Source organism: Tripterygium wilfordii, chromosome 21, assembly GCF_013401445.1.
Source record: "Tripterygium wilfordii isolate XIE 37 chromosome 21, ASM1340144v1, whole genome shotgun sequence".
Lineage (NCBI taxonomy): Eukaryota > Viridiplantae > Streptophyta > Magnoliopsida > Celastrales > Celastraceae > Tripterygium > Tripterygium wilfordii.
In genome coordinates, this window is record NC_052252.1 from 151,494 (window position 1) to 166,452 (window position 14,959).

At 38.1% G+C, this 14,959-nt stretch overlaps 3 protein-coding genes and 1 pseudogene across 11 annotated transcripts; 2 read left to right on the forward strand and 2 right to left on the reverse strand.

Moving 5' to 3' along the window:
* Positions 1 to 208: 208 nt before the first annotated feature.
* Positions 209 to 4,035, forward strand: LOC119987978. 2 transcript variants are annotated; one of them, XM_038832894.1, is made up of 5 exons: positions 209 to 302; positions 575 to 1,566; positions 1,690 to 1,762; positions 2,677 to 2,846; positions 3,615 to 4,035. In XM_038832894.1, the coding sequence occupies exons 1-4, from the start codon at positions 216 to 218 to the stop codon at positions 2,842 to 2,844; spliced, it is 1,320 nt and encodes a 439-aa protein (XP_038688822.1). In that variant the 5' UTR covers positions 209 to 215; the 3' UTR covers positions 2,845 to 2,846; positions 3,615 to 4,035. The 2 variants fall into 2 exon arrangements, 1 of the variants encoding a protein (XP_038688822.1); XR_005465516.1 differs by lacking the exons at positions 2,677 to 2,846; positions 3,615 to 4,035 and having other exon boundaries at positions 575 to 1,621; positions 1,690 to 1,746.
* Positions 4,036 to 4,068: 33 nt separating this feature from the next.
* Positions 4,069 to 5,402, reverse strand: LOC119987979 (transcription factor MYB80-like). Its single transcript, XM_038832895.1, has 3 exons — positions 5,104 to 5,402; positions 4,884 to 5,013; positions 4,069 to 4,804 (listed from the first exon to the last, which is right to left on the reverse strand). Exons 1-3 carry the CDS (start codon positions 5,234 to 5,236, stop codon positions 4,093 to 4,095), a joined length of 975 nt encoding a protein of 324 aa, XP_038688823.1. The 5' UTR covers positions 5,237 to 5,402; the 3' UTR covers positions 4,069 to 4,092.
* A 932-nt stretch (positions 5,403 to 6,334) lies between these two features.
* LOC119989236 lies at positions 6,335 to 8,622 on the reverse strand (annotated as a pseudogene).
* A 921-nt stretch (positions 8,623 to 9,543) lies between these two features.
* LOC119989244 (uncharacterized protein At4g26450-like) lies at positions 9,544 to 14,346 on the forward strand. Of its 8 annotated transcripts, XR_005465767.1 has the most exons (7): positions 9,544 to 9,819; positions 10,000 to 12,167; positions 12,378 to 12,582; positions 12,708 to 12,762; positions 12,971 to 13,031; positions 13,331 to 13,372; positions 14,064 to 14,346. XR_005465767.1 is itself a non-coding variant. In XM_038834644.1 (5 exons), exons 1-4 carry the CDS (start codon positions 10,279 to 10,281, stop codon positions 13,012 to 13,014), a joined length of 2,193 nt encoding a protein of 730 aa, XP_038690572.1. In that variant the 5' UTR covers positions 9,544 to 10,278; the 3' UTR covers positions 13,015 to 13,031; positions 14,064 to 14,346. The 8 variants fall into 8 exon arrangements, 2 of the variants coding, with proteins under 2 accessions (XP_038690572.1, XP_038690573.1); XR_005465769.1 differs by having other exon boundaries at positions 9,544 to 12,167; positions 12,708 to 12,786; XR_005465766.1 differs by having other exon boundaries at positions 9,544 to 12,167.
* The last annotated feature ends 613 nt before the right edge of the window (positions 14,347 to 14,959 follow it).

The following is a 14,959-nucleotide window of genomic DNA, read 5'->3' on the forward strand; positions in this document are numbered from 1 at the left end:
GGAAAGGGCCTGAGACTCTAACGGTTACATTGCGGGTTCAACGGTCAGATTTCCCATTTCTTCAATTATTTTAATTTCCCCTTCAACGGCTACCTTTTATTCCTTTATGGGCCCAAAGCTAGCCCAAGCATAGTCCAGAGGAACGGGCCCATTGGATCATCGTGGACCCCGTTATTGTTTTTACGTTTTTACTTTTTTTATCGGCAGTCGTAGAGATGAGAGAGTTTCGTACTGGGCAGTCGCACAGAATGAGAACCAGATCCATCGAGAATAGGGCTCGCTCTTCCAAATCGCCTCTTCATGTAAGAACTCTGCCATCTCTTTCTGTTTGTTTTCTTGAATTTCGGGGTTCAATATAGAAAATACTGTGAATTTGTTGAACTATTTGACATCGCTTAAAAGTTACGATTATAACTCATAATGCGTGATGTTCACAGAACTGTGACAATGGACAGGATGAAAATTGGAGAGGACTTACTGTTGTAGTGTTGTTTGTGTAAGATTGCTCATAATGTTGCTTCAGCCATTAGTATTAGATGACTTATTATGCATGATGGTTGCTTCCTATACACAGGGTGATTATAGTGAAGAAAATGAACATGAAGATGATATTGAGACGTATATAGATCGCATGGGGAGAGTACCCTGCATAAGTTGTGATAAGGGGGGTAAGATGCTGGTTTGTAGTGTTAGTGACTGCCCTGTAGCAATTCATCAGAAGTGCTTACCGTCCAAACCTAGATTTAATGATAAGGGAAATTTCCTCTGCCCCTATTGTTTGTACAAACATGAAGTGACCAGGGCCCTGGATTTGAGAAAGAAGCTTATATTGACAAAGAAAGCTTTGTCCGATTTTGAAGGTGTTAATAGTGATCAGCAGAAGCCAAATGATGAGGGTAATGGGATGGATGTTGATGAAATTTCTGTTGAAGCTGGCGCAGGCCCGGAGATTGGGAGGGATGATGTGATATTAGCTAGCAATGATCAAGATAGGAATGTGGTTGAGCATCAGTCTGACACACTAGCTCCTGTTGGTGGTCACAGGGAGAAAGTCAATAGCATTGACCCACCAAAGGATTCTCGAAGAAAAGAAACACCAAATGAGGTAAAGACATTAGAAAGCCCTGAATTTGTAAATGTTGTTCATGGAAATAGGAGAGAAGAAGAGGCTTTGCAACGCAATGATGATAGTCACTGTGTTAATGAAGAGAAAGCTGTCTGCGTTCCACTCAGTGCATCAACTGAAGGAACATTTATGTCCGAAAAATGCAAAGGGAACCAAGGCAGAATGGAAGAAGAAGAAGAAGAACATGCACATCCAGAAGTGGCAGGAACTGAGGCACCTGCACATGACAGTGAGTTGTCTGAAGCATCCAATTCAGATACTGTGGCACCTTTGGTACGTAGGACACGTGCCAAACCAATGAAGACAGGGTTTAAGGTTGATTTATCAAAAAAATCATCTTCTCAGCCACAAAGGACTTCAGAGAAAGATGCTGGGAACCAAAAGAATAAAGAAATTTCTCCCAAAAGGACAGGGAAAGCCTCAGAACCTTCTAAACCAGTGTGAGATATTTTGTATTATTCAAAGAAATAACTTCCTTCTGAGTTCTTTCTAAAGGTTGGCTTCATTTTGTTGCATGCAGTCATTTTCATGTATCACTATAAATTCATTTTATTGGACTGCAGGGATTTGGTGACATTTTGGATTCAAAAGCCCAAGAAATTATTCTGGACAGCTGAAGAGGAAAACATGCTAAAGGTATAAATTAGTGGACTTGGTCTTCTTTCCGTCTTCAGTCTATGATAGTCAATAGTTTATAACTTCTGAAGATTGAGATTTTGTGATTTGGACTGCATTCCGGTTGTAATGACTTAAATATATGGAATACAAGTACAAGGGATTCCGGTTGTAATGACTTACTTATATGGAACTGTGCAAAACCTCTTTAAGCCCATCCTAGTGTACATTTTACGCTTGGCTATTGCAATATCACCCTGTAAAATTGTTGCACCACTCAAAAAGATATCTTCAAGCATGATGTTCTCATTTATGTTGAAACAGTTTAGATTTTTATGAGTAGTTTATTCCACTTATTCAACATTGCCATTAACTACATAATCCTATCAAAATTTACCAGGTACTCTGAGAGTCCATGCGTAGCTCCTAGCATGAGTCCAATTGTTAAGATTATATCAAGGACAACTTAAACCAGTTTAAAGCTATTGCTGTATTTCATGCTTGAAAATAACATTTCTCTTGCCATCGTCAACATGAGAGCAGCATTTGGGTCATGTCTTCTTTCTTACTTTGCCTTGAAATGATAATTACTGTCTCTGTGTCTGGATGTCTGACTGTACAAACAAAAATACATTTTCACTTAGAAATCTTGAAGAATTGATGTTTGGTCTGATCTAAGTACCATGTTGAAGAAACTTATACTGCTAACTCAAAGGAATAGATTTTATGCATGTGTTGCTTTTCTACTAGTTTTCATCTTATGCATTAGTACGTCAATGTCTAGATTTCATGTTCTAAGATAGTCTGTTGGAATGTATTTATGTGATTGTGAGTCTAGTAGCATTTGTCTTAATGCTGTATTCATGTTTTCATATACCATAAATTCTGAGTTATACCTTCCATGTCTGAATGGCTTGGTGAATTTGTTGTTGCAGGAAGGTGTGCTGAAGTATTCAACCTTAGTGAACAAAAATCTCCCTTGGAGGAAAATTTTGGTATTTGGTGGTCATGTTTTTCATTCAACTCGTACACAGTCTGATCTCAAAGACAAATGGAAAAATATAATGAAGGAGAAGGCAAGAACAGGTCAATGTCATGAATGAAGGTATCTATCTTCAGGTCGATGTCATCATGGTTAATAATTTTATCATCATCCATCCATTTAAGGATCTATTCTTCTGACCTGGAAATTTAACTATCTTCAGGATTAGGGCCAAAATTTGAAACCTCCTATAGTGACAGCCAAATAATATCTCCTTATGCCTCCCCCAACCCACCTCAAACAAAAAAAAATAAATAAATAAAAATCCTACCACTTCGGTCAGAAAAGGTGAAGAAATCTTCCCCTTCCAAGTGCCAACGTAAATTTTTGTAATTGTGAAGTATTGATTATATACATGGCAATTGGTAATCATTTTAGGTCTCTTTATATGAGGAGATTTCTCTATTTCACATTGTTCGTTCCAATTATACATGTAGCAATGTTTAATTTTTTATATTTTAATTGAACTATGCAATTAGTTTGTATACTGATGTAAATATTAAATTCACAATACCTTTTGAACTTTCTTTTTATCAGCCAAAAAATGTTTTGCTGCAGAAGTTTCAAGTATCTTCTGCTAACACTGTCTGATTTAATGTACTTGAATGGTATAGGTCAATTTTAAAAAAGGGTACTGGTTTCTAGGAATTGCATTCGTTAAGTTGCCATGTGGACCTTGATTTTATGCTTTTCGTATTAAAGAGCTGAGTACTTCGTTCTCTTTAATTGGATGGATAAAAACTCTGGATATCTGTTGCACTTTGTTGGCATTGTAAACTTGAAACTATAAATTCTTATATCTTGTTGCTTTTCTCTGCTCTATCTTTTCAGCCGAGGTAGCCCTATAACCTTGAAGTAAAAGAATGCAAACGTGGTGCTCGCTCCCCCTAGGCAGTGATACCTGCCTTATTTTGCCGCTTATATAACAACTATTCCAGTGTGGCAGATACGGATTTTTGATGGATGATGGAACGTGGGTTGGCAAATGTACAGTGAATTCCAAATAAGGTGAAGAAGTGACCTCTAACAGGGATCTTTGTAATACCAAATATGAAACTGAGCATATTGTTGGATGCCAAGTGTTTTGTTTTTTGGGATGGCAACTGGGATCCATTTGATGTCTGTGCGTAAGCTTGAGCTTTAGTTGAAAGCTGATTTGCCAAACTTTGTACATACATGTCTGTTCTGTATATTGATATGTGGCTTTTGTACTGTTGGGATATCAGGATGTTAACGGAACCCATATTATTCTCGCCCATGAAGTATGATTGATCTCTTTCCTCTGTTGCATAGTTTTTGTAATCTTTTCTTAGACTATGGGGTCCATAAGATCATCAGATGGTAAGTCCCATAAGACACAATCTGTATTAAATATGCTGGACCCATTCCTAATATCTTTTCCACCCCTAGACTCCTCTCCATTTTCATCCTCAAGCTTCCCATGCAATCTGCCCTGTTGATCCCCTGCTGTGCATGTGCTTACGGTGCACATACTCTGGTTCCATGAGGATCCAGCTCCTTCATTGCCGAAAGATGGACTACATTGGTATCCAGTAATGGTTCCTGGGAAAGCGCTGCAGGGCCCTGCAAAATTTTCAGATGTGACACCATTAGTGTCCCAAGGCTTCTTTGAGAGTAGCATTTCTGGTTCCAGTATGACCCTGGATAAACCAAACTTGATTTTCTCAATAGTATCGTCCCTTCCCCCAGGTTTAGCTGTGGTACAAGGGGCTGTTGTGTCTCCTGGTATTGGATTAGACTGTAGGAGCTGAAAATCGATCCGCTTCTTAGTTAGGAGATGAAGCATTTCATCTTTGAAGAAACCGAGGGCTGCTTCTGCAAGATGGGCTACCTGCGGTGGGGCTAGAGTGGTGGCAATCTCAGCCATGAGGTGGGAGAGGGGCTTGTGGGTGACAGGATCTATACCCATCCCTGAAAGCTTCTTTTTCAGCTTGGTATTCCAGTGATTTTTCACATCATTGTCTGTGCGGCCTGGTAGCTGAGCGGCAATCAGCGACCATCTGCACACCCGTTTAGGAAACTTTTATCAAGTCTCAGAAAACAATTGAAGCCATGAGATGGATTGGGATTGGTTTATACCTGTTTCCAACAACAGAGTGAAGCTTGACTATGGTTTGCTCTTCTGCATCTGAGAATTGCCCATGCTTCAGATCAGGACAGAGGTAATTCGTCCACCTCAGCCTGCAACTCTTCCCGCATCTCTGGAGGCCTTTGAGGTAAGGTAAATGAGAAAGAAACAAGATTTAGTTTCAATTTTTCATTATACTACTTCCGAAAAAGCCTAAACAAGAACACAAACCTGCATTCTTGGGGATGAGTCGCCAGTTTCGGGTACCATGTTGAGCAATATAAGAAGAGAGTTTGTTGTCTTCCTCAGGCGTCCATTGCCCTCTCTTGACAGTGTCCTTCTCACAGCACGGTATTCGCCCCATTTTTGTAAATTCCTATCTCCCTCTGCTTAAGAAATGCAGATACCACGGATAAGAAGATAAAACTATTCTTACAGCTTAATGGAGGAAATGAAAAACTATAATAACAGAACACAGTAAGAAGAATTTAATAACAGAACCCAGTGAAAGAGAATTCTCTACTGCCTCACTTTCTCCCTAGTTATTAGCTTTGGTAATTAAAAAGAAAGCAAAAACGAAAACATTTACTTTTAAGGGGGGTGGGTGGTTTTCTTAATTTGGTGAAGAGTCTTGATTGTTATATGGAAATGCATGGGGTTGTTTATATGGGGGAAGGCAAAAGAAATTTGACATGAAAGGAGCATGACTTGAATAAAGAATTCAACGCTATTGAGCGTGTGAGATGGTGGCCGGTAGCTCACCCACAAGACGCCCAGTCAACTCTTCTTCTTCTTCTCTCTCTACATCTCTCTTGTTGACTGCTATATTGTTGGGTGGTTTTTCTGCATTGATCACACAAAACCAGTTCATAAGATGGTGTCCATGGAGCCCCAAAAGTTGGAAGGTTGGTTGCACGTGGGGTTCCTAAACATAATCATATATCATCCTAGGAAACTAAAGTAAACCCTTCTTAATTAGATCACTTGGCCTCAATTCTTTGTTTCCGAGTCAGCAGAGAATGTCTTCTTCCTGCTAATATGGAAGACATTCAAGTTTATTTTAGTGGTAGCTCATCATTACAATGCTAATGCTGAAGCTGAAGCCCTGTATAATCCTGATAAATATTATACAAAAATCTTTATTCAATTGATTCAACCCTATAAGTATTATAATAACCGAGTTTAGATCCATATCAAATGTCCAAAGGATAAACTTGTATGGTCTCATTTTTTATGGTAACCTGTATGATGTCATTCTCCTTGTAGACATTGTGTCTATTTTACTTCGTTATATATATATATTTTATTTTTTTTGGTTTTTATTATAGTAAAGAAAGAATTTCAAATCTTCTAATATCCATCCAAATAAGCAAATAATACAAAAAACTTTTAAGACAATCAAATAATTATATAACAGATTTTTAAGATTGTACGGTCAACGACAAACTGCCCTTCTTTTCTTTTAGCTTAGTTTTGCAGTTATTAGGCCTTCAAGAGACCCAATCAAAGCAAAACCAGTCACAAGCAAGCAAACAAAGCTAAAACTCCGGAGCATGATCCACTTTGCAGTCCAAGCTTCAATTTTCCTCTGCTTAAAATACATCTCCACCGGAAAGTATATTGACATTGGCCAAAAGCCTAACCCTCCCAACACCCCAATAATCTGGTTGAAGTAAGGGAGGATCATAGCAATGGCTGTTGTTGAAATGACATAAACACTCCGGAAACACAGTCTGAGAAGGTTCAATTCAATGCCCGGCAACAATGGGAGCTTCAAGGTGCAATAATCATTGACAAACCTACTATTGGGGAACCTCTCAGCTAACCATTTTTCAACAGTTGCAAATAATGTCTGGCTATAGACCTTCAGAATGAAAAAAAGAAAACAGGTTTTGAGTCAAAATCAATTTATGTTTGCTGTATATCGATCTTTGGGGGTAGAAAATTAAGAAGATAACCTGATATCCTCCAACAAGGTGAAGCACAATGCAGGCATTCGCAAAGTCAATGAGCCAATAAGGTTTATAGAACCCGAACCCCGTCAGAAGGTTTCCTGTCGCTGCATCCCCATAGGCTGCATATCCAAAGCCTCCGCAGCAGACATTGAAAAAAGTAGTAACAACAATAGCAATCAATGAGGCTTTTTCTTCACGGTCTCATTCTCATGTGGAGGTGCCTTCAAAGTGTCCTTATTTGCAATGTGCAAGAGTTCCACAATGAATGAGCGTCTTAAATGCTTCTTGTGTTACCTAAGATTCTTTCTTTTTAAAAAAAAAAACAAATCAAGAACACCACACCTGTATCTCAAGCAGAATGAAGGTATATGGATAGGCAAATGCGATACCTCCAAGTGCTTGAGATATTAACCATACTTTCTCATCTGTAGAAGAAGCTGGCACTCCTTCAATGCTACCCTTAACATATCCATTCTCTGCAGTAAAAGAGAAAGACAACTCTCATACTAATAACAGCGATGATGATACTGAATTGCTACCAGCTGTTTTCCAAACCCAAGTGCCAAACCAATGAAAGAATAGGCGAATGACATGATTGATGCACCAATTGATAGCCACTGTATGTTATGGAAATCCGGATGTTTGTGACAGCATAAGTTGAACAATTCCAAAAAATAGCATATAATATGTATCTCCATATTCACATGCAGCCTTGTGCCCTTCTCTGTGGTGACAGTTTGATTGCTGAATGGCTCTGCATCAAAGAGAATAAAATTTAATGCCAAATGATAATTTGTTGAATTTTCATTTATAACCAATATGAGAAGCTGGGAAACACAAATACCTCATACTAATACCAGAAGTGACAGTATAAGCAATCCCTGTGCCATACAATCCCATTTGTAGAAAAAGGCCAGACACCCAAGCATTCTTTTTCCCTGAGTACATGATAAGCATCTTCTGTCAAACTATAGAAATTGTTCTCTAACTGAACTGAAGAATAACCGGAAAAAAAACAGTAAAGATGAAATTCTTTTAGGGAAATACAATCTTCATCTGTTATTTCACTACAATTTGGTTGTTTGAACTGCTTAGAGATATTGGTTAAATTGTTTGCACATATGTTTCAAGTAACCTTCTACTTGTACATATATATTAACATAACCATTCTTTGGCAAGAACCTTTCACATCAATATAATTTGTGACTTAAATTTTAGATGCTGATTGAATAGAATGACTCATGAGCACCCACCTTCATTAATATGTAAACCATATATGTTGTTTTCTTACCCAAATTCATATGCACAGCTTCAAGGTAGGAACGATTCCTGTATGGTCCATATTCAGGATCAGGAGATCTATAGCAGTCAGAGAGAAGAAATGTAGAAATGAGGGTAACTCCTGCAAAGAACAACATGGCTAAAGGACAACATGGCTAAAGGACCAGCAATCCATCCTAGCTGAGCCATACTCCAAGCCAGAGATAACACTCCTGACCCTATCACTCCTGTGATTATATTTGCACTGCTCCTTTATAACACAAATATTTCCGGCCAAACATTAAATCAAACATATATATTGCAAACTCAAAATACTTCTTTTGTCATGTGGGTAGAAATTCAACGAATCAAAAAGCCACAAACAAAAACACAAAGTAATTGACAAAAGGGAAAAGATCATATTTTGAAGAAGCATCCGATATATATAGTACTAACCACTTCTCTTGAGAGTTGACTGCTCTCCTGGATGGGTATGCAAAAGTGGTGTTTGCCCTTCTTCATCACTTTCTCCCATGGCCTTGGAATCAAATGCTACTTTTGGATCAAAACACTTTTAACATATATATAGAGAGAGACCCCCACATTTATAGACAAAAAACAAGGATATAGCATTAATTGTCAAACTATAAAATACAGCACCCGCAAATAATAATATTGAGCCCAATATTATTACGGGTGCTGTATTTTATATACGGGATGACCATATGTATAGTTTGGTAACAGTGTTAGCAGGTCCCTTATTAATTAGTCTAAGAGAGCAATTAGAAGCACTTACTTTTGTTTTAACAATTAATGGTCATATATTTTATTCCCTAATTACTCAATTACCACTTTCTTGATTCATACTCGAAAGTTTATACGAATATTTTCTCCTATGGTAGACCAACATTTGGGGTTTTGTTTCAATATTCAATGGGTTTAAGAAAGATTGTTTTGTGCTTCAATGATACTTGGATGGTGCTTCGCTTCAATGATGTTTTCCTTCCTAGTCTTGTTTGAACTTTGTGCCATAATTTTTTTTAAAAAAAGGTGATAGTTGTTGGTGGACAATAAAACTGAGTTAGGCTGATGTACATATAAATGATGGAAAATGATAAATAATAAAAATACAACACCCGTAAATAATAATATTGGGCTTGAGCCCATGTTAGTGAGCTGATGACCCTAGTCAATTGATGGGTCTTAATCAGGTTTGGGCTCAATTTAGGATATTAGTGGGCTTAAGTGAATTTTGGCCACTAAAATAAAAACAGACAATTGGTACTAACAAAAAAAAAAAACTTGTATGAGAAATTTATGTGTGAGTTTAGGCACATATCAAATCTCTAAAAGACAATATTGTATAGTCACGTATTAGAAAGGGAAAAAATTCTGCCAAGTCGTTTTAATCATTTGTTATTAGTCTTATAGAAAGAAAAGAAAATTAAGCATTTTTCACGGGTTTTGATTTTTAAAGCTGTGAGTGGAGAGAATTTTCAAGCGATTTTGTCGTGTAGCGGGACTGAGAAAGGGTAAGAAATGAGAAGGAGAAGAGTTTAGGGTAGGTATACAGTAAGTAGGATACGAAAAGCTTTGTATTTGTATCAGTATCTGTATTAGCATAACTGCATAAGAATTAAGAACAGGAGATTGCTTACGCATATTCACAGATTGGATAGGTGAATCGTGGGTTGGTCGAGAATCTGATTGCCCAAGATTTGAGCTTTTCACGGTTAGTTCAACTGTTCCGCTATCCCATGACCATGATTTGGACTCTTTAACACTCCATCTTTGTTGCTTTGATTTTCATTGATTTCATAGCTTGGTTTTACCTTTCAAGCACCAAAGCTTTTGAATTGTTGAGAAATTTGAACAAAAGCACTTTGCTTTTCGCCGTTTTTGATTGAAAAAGGTTTCATTTCCGGGGCTAGTGGTTATGATGATGCAGCATGGGCGGCGGTGGATCTGAGAGACTACAAAATTCAAATCTTTCTGGAGACCTATCATCAAATTTCTGATTTTCATCCAAATTTGACGGTATCAAGAAGAAATTAAGTAAAAGTAACGAAAAGAGTAGCCCCTATTTGATTACAACGACTGTCATCTTCACATGTTGATTGATTTATTCCTTCTGAGGCATGCCATGTACCTTATCATCTAGATTCTAGGGTTGTATATACATATATTCAATATGCATGCAAGGCATAGGAGTCCTGGAAATGGTTACAGGTCAGGTTCAGTTGGGATGGGGTTAGATGGTGGTTCTCTTGGAGGTCATGGCTTTTACAATTCCGACTACAGGAGCTTCAACCGTGGTGGTTTTGGCCAGGCCCACCAAAAATCTTACCAACAGCAACAGCAACAGCGACCGCCACCGCCACCACATCCTCCCCAGAAAGGTGACATTTTTATGGAGGCGGGCAGGCTTGCAGCTGAGTATATGGTCTCTCAAGGTCTGCTGCCTCCCAGCGCACTCTCTGCTAAATGGCAGAATGGTGGTTTAAAGGAGTTTAGGTCTCAGGAGGGTGATAATTTGGAGAGCAGGACATCAGCCCTTGCACGATTGGGCAGTACTGGTTCTGATGTAGGTTCTGGCAGGATAAGACACCCTGATGAATTTGAGACCAGGAATTATGTCAAAGGAAGGAAGAGAAGGGGGGTTTATCATGGGTTTGGGTCTGATTTGTCTCGAGACTGTGGGTGGAGTAGGTCATGGTCTGGTAGGGATAGGGGGGAGTTTGTTGTAGAGGGGGGTGATGATGATAATATTTCCGAGAGGCATCAAGAAGAGCAGCAAGGTACTAAGGATGTTGGTAATAGTTTTCCTGGGTGCAGCTCAGTGGATTCTTTGCCCAAGGTTGAGGAAATTGGTAATGCCGAATCTGGACAGGAGAAGCATAATAGTTCGGAAGAAATGGAGTCCAAGTTGACTACTTCAAATGTTCTTAAAGATATTCTACATGAGAATGATTGGCCAACCTCCAATGTTGTTGGAGAAGTGACAAATGCAAGTGTGGTGGCTGATGAGACGAAGGATGCTGCTAGCCATAATGGAAGTGAGAAACAGGTTGCACGGGTAGACTCACCCATTCAGCAGTGTCCTCCAAAGGCTGCTTCCTCAAGCAAGAATGACACTGATTTATTGGCACTGTGCAAATTTGCTAAAATGCCAAAAAAAAGACGATCTTCCTTGACACATAGTAGGAATTCAAAGGTTGATCATGTTCCTGATAAAGAGGAGAACAATTCTGACAGTGGGACCCTAGTAGGATCTCAAGTTTTGGTTAATGATAACTCCCTGGACATCTCACCCGTTACTGTACAATCAGATAAACATAATCATACTGAAGGCCCTGACTTGGAAACTTCTAAACGGCGGTCTGTTCATTCTGTTGAGGATGTTGGAGACTTAAGTCCATCATATTCTGTTGAGCTGGGCAAATGTACAAGGTCCCCATCTTTCCCTGATAGAGGATTTATGCATGAAGACTACGGAGTAGCAGGCGAGGTAATGTCAGGACTTGAAAGGTCTGGCATCATGAATGGAGAGAGAAGTGAGAAGCGAGCTAACGAAGACAGTGATAACAGGGAGGGAAGCAAGAAACCAAAAGAATGGCTTTCATCTGTGATTGACAAGTCTGATGAGTATTTCCAGCCTTCCAGTTTGAGCAATAACAAAGTGTATTCACAAGAAGAGGGACCTTTGCCTAAGGAGAACGCCAACCTAACTAATCCTGAATCAAGCATGTTGAATGGTTCTCAGTTTCCAGAAAGTGAAGCATCTGTTGAGTATGCACAGGAGAAACAGCTCTTGCCAAGTTCATTTAAGACCTGCGATCTTAATCTCATGGAAGTGTCTGATATGAATGAGAGCCATCACAGTGATCCAATGCTTATGTACCCCTCCATTCCTGAAGCCAAAAAAGAAGCGGCACCTATTGGTGTTGATTTATCCATAAGTAATTCCAATTTATGCAGCGATTACTGTTTGCGAACAAGTGATGGCAAGGAGATTGAAGTAATTGACTTAGAGATTGATTTGATGCCTGACGACAAGGCTTTTGATAGGTTACAAAGAAAGTATGTTTCTCTTATCAGTATGCTTTGCACTTACTTCAATAGTCCATAGTGTAATACAGATTATTCCTTTAGTAAACAAGTTTCTTGCATGATTTACTCCTTTTAGCAATGGTTTTGTGATGCCCAATGCTTTGGCTACTTTCTGTGCATTTTGCAGTTGTTACTTAAATTGTAGATGTAATTTTGATCATAGTCTTTTCGATGATACAGGATGGAGCCTGTGTTTCCTGGCTTGGAGGGCTTTTCCAACAATGCCGAAAATGCTAGCAATATTCCTGATGTTGATGATAATTATGATGGGCTTTTACTATCTGAATACTTGAACGCTTTTCAAAACTGTGCTTCAATACCAGAGGACATCAACCCATTGCAGAATGAGATGACTCTTCATAATGGCGAGGTACCACTGAAAATGGTGAATATGTGAAAACCTAGAATTCATGCGATCAATTTCTTTACATGGGCTTCTAATTTAAAAAGTGACATAATGCATGTACGAGACGATTGAATTGACTTCTTTTTTTTGTTTTTTTTTTTCAGGTGACTCTTGCTGATGATGACTCAATCTATACTTCCCTGGGAGAAATACCACTAAGTATGCCAGATATTTAATTTCATGGTTTGTTTTCTTATAAATCTAGGTTCCATGGTTCACCTGCCTGACATTGTAAATCTATTTTGTATGAGTGAGGCTTTTTTTTTCCTGAGCACAATGATGTGTTAATTAGGTTAGAAAAATACCATGCTTTTGGGTTTTTCGTGTCCTCTGACTAGCTGATTGTTATTACACTCTTTTGTGATAGGTTTCAAAGGTGATGCAAGCTACTCAAGCTTCACAGACATGTAGTGAGCCTTCTATATACCGTGAGTGGCAACTTATTTATGCAAAAAAAATGCATGTGGATGAATGCTTTCCAATTTTTGTTCTTATTTTTATCTTGAAAAATTCATGAATACCTTGCCAATCAAAAAAGAAAAAAAAAACATGAATACCTCTTTGTGCTTCAAATTAATTGCTCATAAATTGTGTCTACTGCACACAAAATATGCTTGAATATGTATGTGGAGGTTGTATTGAACAAGCTGCAAGTTAGTCGAATTTATCTATCTATGTGAGAATATTGAATCTAAGCCTTATTTTTTACTGCTGTTTTGTTTTCCAGGCAAAGTTCCAGGCGCTTTTTTTTTTAGGACGAATACTCTAGGTTTGTGATATCTCTTAACTATTCTTCCTTAACTTTTACTTCTTTGTTTGATTTCATGCCATAATCACTATTAAGCTTCTAGATATGAATTTCTCAATTTAAATATGTTAGAAGCAGAGAAGGCAATGTTAGATTCCTGGACTAAATCTCTTACTTATGCCCATATCCTTTTTAACATTTCATTTGGAGTAGAAATGCTTCAGGCTGCAATGTTAGTCTTATTTCTTTCTGAGTAGTTTGGAGGTAGCCATTGGGTGCCTTCCACGAGCTCACCTTTTCCTTTTGTCGATTTCATAAGTAAGGAACATACTGTTCCCAAAACATGTCTTCCAAGAGTTCTCTATTGGGGTGCCATACACATTCTGGCACTATTCTGAAAGGACAGTATAGAATAGGCAATTTTGTGCTGATTGTGATTGGTTTGCCTGAAAGGTCCGAGTGTTTATCTTAACTGGGTTGGCGAAAAGATACAGGAGTGACTGATAATTCTCTCATTCGCGTCTTAAATCATGATAGTCAAAGTTCCATCTGGTCTTAAATTGCAGTGACATTCCTTAAGTCAGCTGATATGTGTTTTGCACTTTGTTTCCAGTCATCTATTTTGAAGATCAAAAACAGTTCAACTCTAACATTGGAGTTTAGCTATGATGATTTACAAAAAAATTTCTGATATGGAAATGTGTGATTGCAGCAAGTGCATGGATAAAGGAAGAAGGGCGAGGCCTGGTTTTTTTCCTTAAATTTCTTAACCGAAGATGAAGGTTCTGATATATTAGCAGTTGAGTGTATTCGGATGGAATTGTTCCAGAAAATGTATAGAGGTTGATAATACTTTTCTTGTTATGGGACTGCCAAACTGTATTTCCATTTGGATGTTAGGAATGTTAATTTTAGATTGAGAGCTCAACTGATTCAAATAGTCATAATCCCGCGCGATGCTTAATAGTAGTTGCCAATGTGTGTTTACGATGTCATCTATCATTGGATTATTTTTTACAATTCGTCATTTGAACTCGTCTTACACCAAGTTTGAACATATCACGCCCTCTTACCTAACATTCATGCATAGTACACACTTGAACATATTACTTGGGTACTACAACAACATCAAAGTCAGACAGACAGACAGGTATCGAGTATGGTCTTTATTTGTTCTCCTTACAAAAGCATTACAAGAACAGAAAAGAAAAGAAAAATGGCTGGTATTCACTCGTCTGCTGGATAAGGAGAATGGAACCATATCTTTTCTTGCTTGTCATCAGGACAATTAAATGTTTGATATGCACAAGATTCCATTTCCAACTTCTTATTGAATCATAGCCAAACCTCATTTAATTGTGGACGTCTATCCGAGTCTTCGATGCAACAAATGGTAGCCACTCTTCGCAGTCTATTGTTTATACCAACTATAATGTCTCGTAGAACATATTCATTGCCGGGAACGATTTCAGCTATTTCATAGAATATAAATATTCTAAAAATTAATAATGAAAATAATTCTCTGAAGAAATTATTCAATCAGGTTGCAAAGGACTCTTTTACAATTACAATGTTGTAATAAAGTATTAAGTTTTGTAGAAAGTAATT